The sequence below is a fragment of the Pteropus alecto genome, unplaced genomic scaffold (genome assembly GCF_000325575.1).
Source record: "Pteropus alecto unplaced genomic scaffold, ASM32557v1 scaffold339, whole genome shotgun sequence".
Taxonomy (NCBI): domain Eukaryota; kingdom Metazoa; phylum Chordata; class Mammalia; order Chiroptera; family Pteropodidae; genus Pteropus; species Pteropus alecto.
In genome coordinates this window covers 322395-323257 of record NW_006442509.1, presented here as the reverse complement: position 1 = coordinate 323257, position 863 = coordinate 322395, and the positions used below count along the sequence as shown (strand labels likewise).

At 68.7% G+C, this 863-nt stretch overlaps 1 protein-coding gene across 2 annotated transcripts in view; it reads left to right on the top strand.

The window, feature by feature from the left end:
* Window positions 1-508: 508 nt before the first annotated feature.
* ICOSLG (inducible T cell costimulator ligand) overlaps window positions 509-863 on the top strand; it is a 10091-nt gene continuing 9736 nt past the window's right edge. For both annotated transcript variants that reach the window (XR_003043361.1, XM_025040307.1), the window contains exon 1: window positions 509-609. Coding sequence is in view for 1 of the 2 variants with exons in the window: in XM_025040307.1 (XP_024896075.1) it covers window positions 524-609 (86 nt within the window). In the remaining variant the exon portion in view is untranslated. The remainder of the gene's footprint in view (window positions 610-863) is intronic.

Below are 863 nucleotides of genomic sequence, written 5' to 3'. Positions count from 1 at the left end.
CGGGGCGGGGCTGGCCGGGGCAGGTGCTGGAGGCGGGGCGCACCCGGTCCCGCGCTTCCGCCTCACCTGCAGGTGTCGATGCGGCTGGCCCTCTCCAAACACGGCCCTCTGCCAGCGGCTACCTACGCATGGGGCGAGGCACCAGAGCCACCGACAGCGCGCCCCCTGGGCCCGATACGGTGCCAGGCCCCAGAGTACGCGGCTACGCTATTCAAGCTACAGCACTGCAGGACGCTGGTTTTCTGGCTCCGGAAATGGGGTGCGTCCCGAGACCTCGCCCCCATTAGATTTATGCCCACGCCCTGCTTTCCTAGCCAAATCTTTCATCCCGACCCCCAGCTGCTATCCCCTTCACGAGGCTCCCCTACCCCCTATCCCCAAGTTCAGGTTGTCAGTACGCTCACTGGACACTTGAACGGAGCCCTGGCCCGGCCCATGGCCCTGCCCTCCCCGGAAGAAACGGAGGGGGGTGTGGCCCCCGAGGCTCTTTAACAGCGGTGTGCACCGAATCTCTGTTGAATGAATGACGGCCTGCGAGAGGTGGCTGGGCCGGAAGGGCCCCCTGGGCTCCGCTCTCACCCTGCACCCTGCCTGTCCTGTCCCCCAAAGGTGGGCCTCCGCCTCCGCAGCAGGACACCCCTCCTGCCTTCTCCTAGGGGACAAGAGCCTCCACACCCGAACGGGGTGCCCGGGAGCCCGGGCCCTTCCCGGGCGCCTCTGCGGGGAGGGCACCCTACTCCCTGGCGGCCCAACCTCCCCCACCTCATTGCTCCTACAGGCGGGGCGGGCAGCGGAGGGGAGGGGAGGGGAGCACTGGCCCAGCCGGACCCCAGGAGAGGAGGGGAGGACGAGGGAGGGGTGAG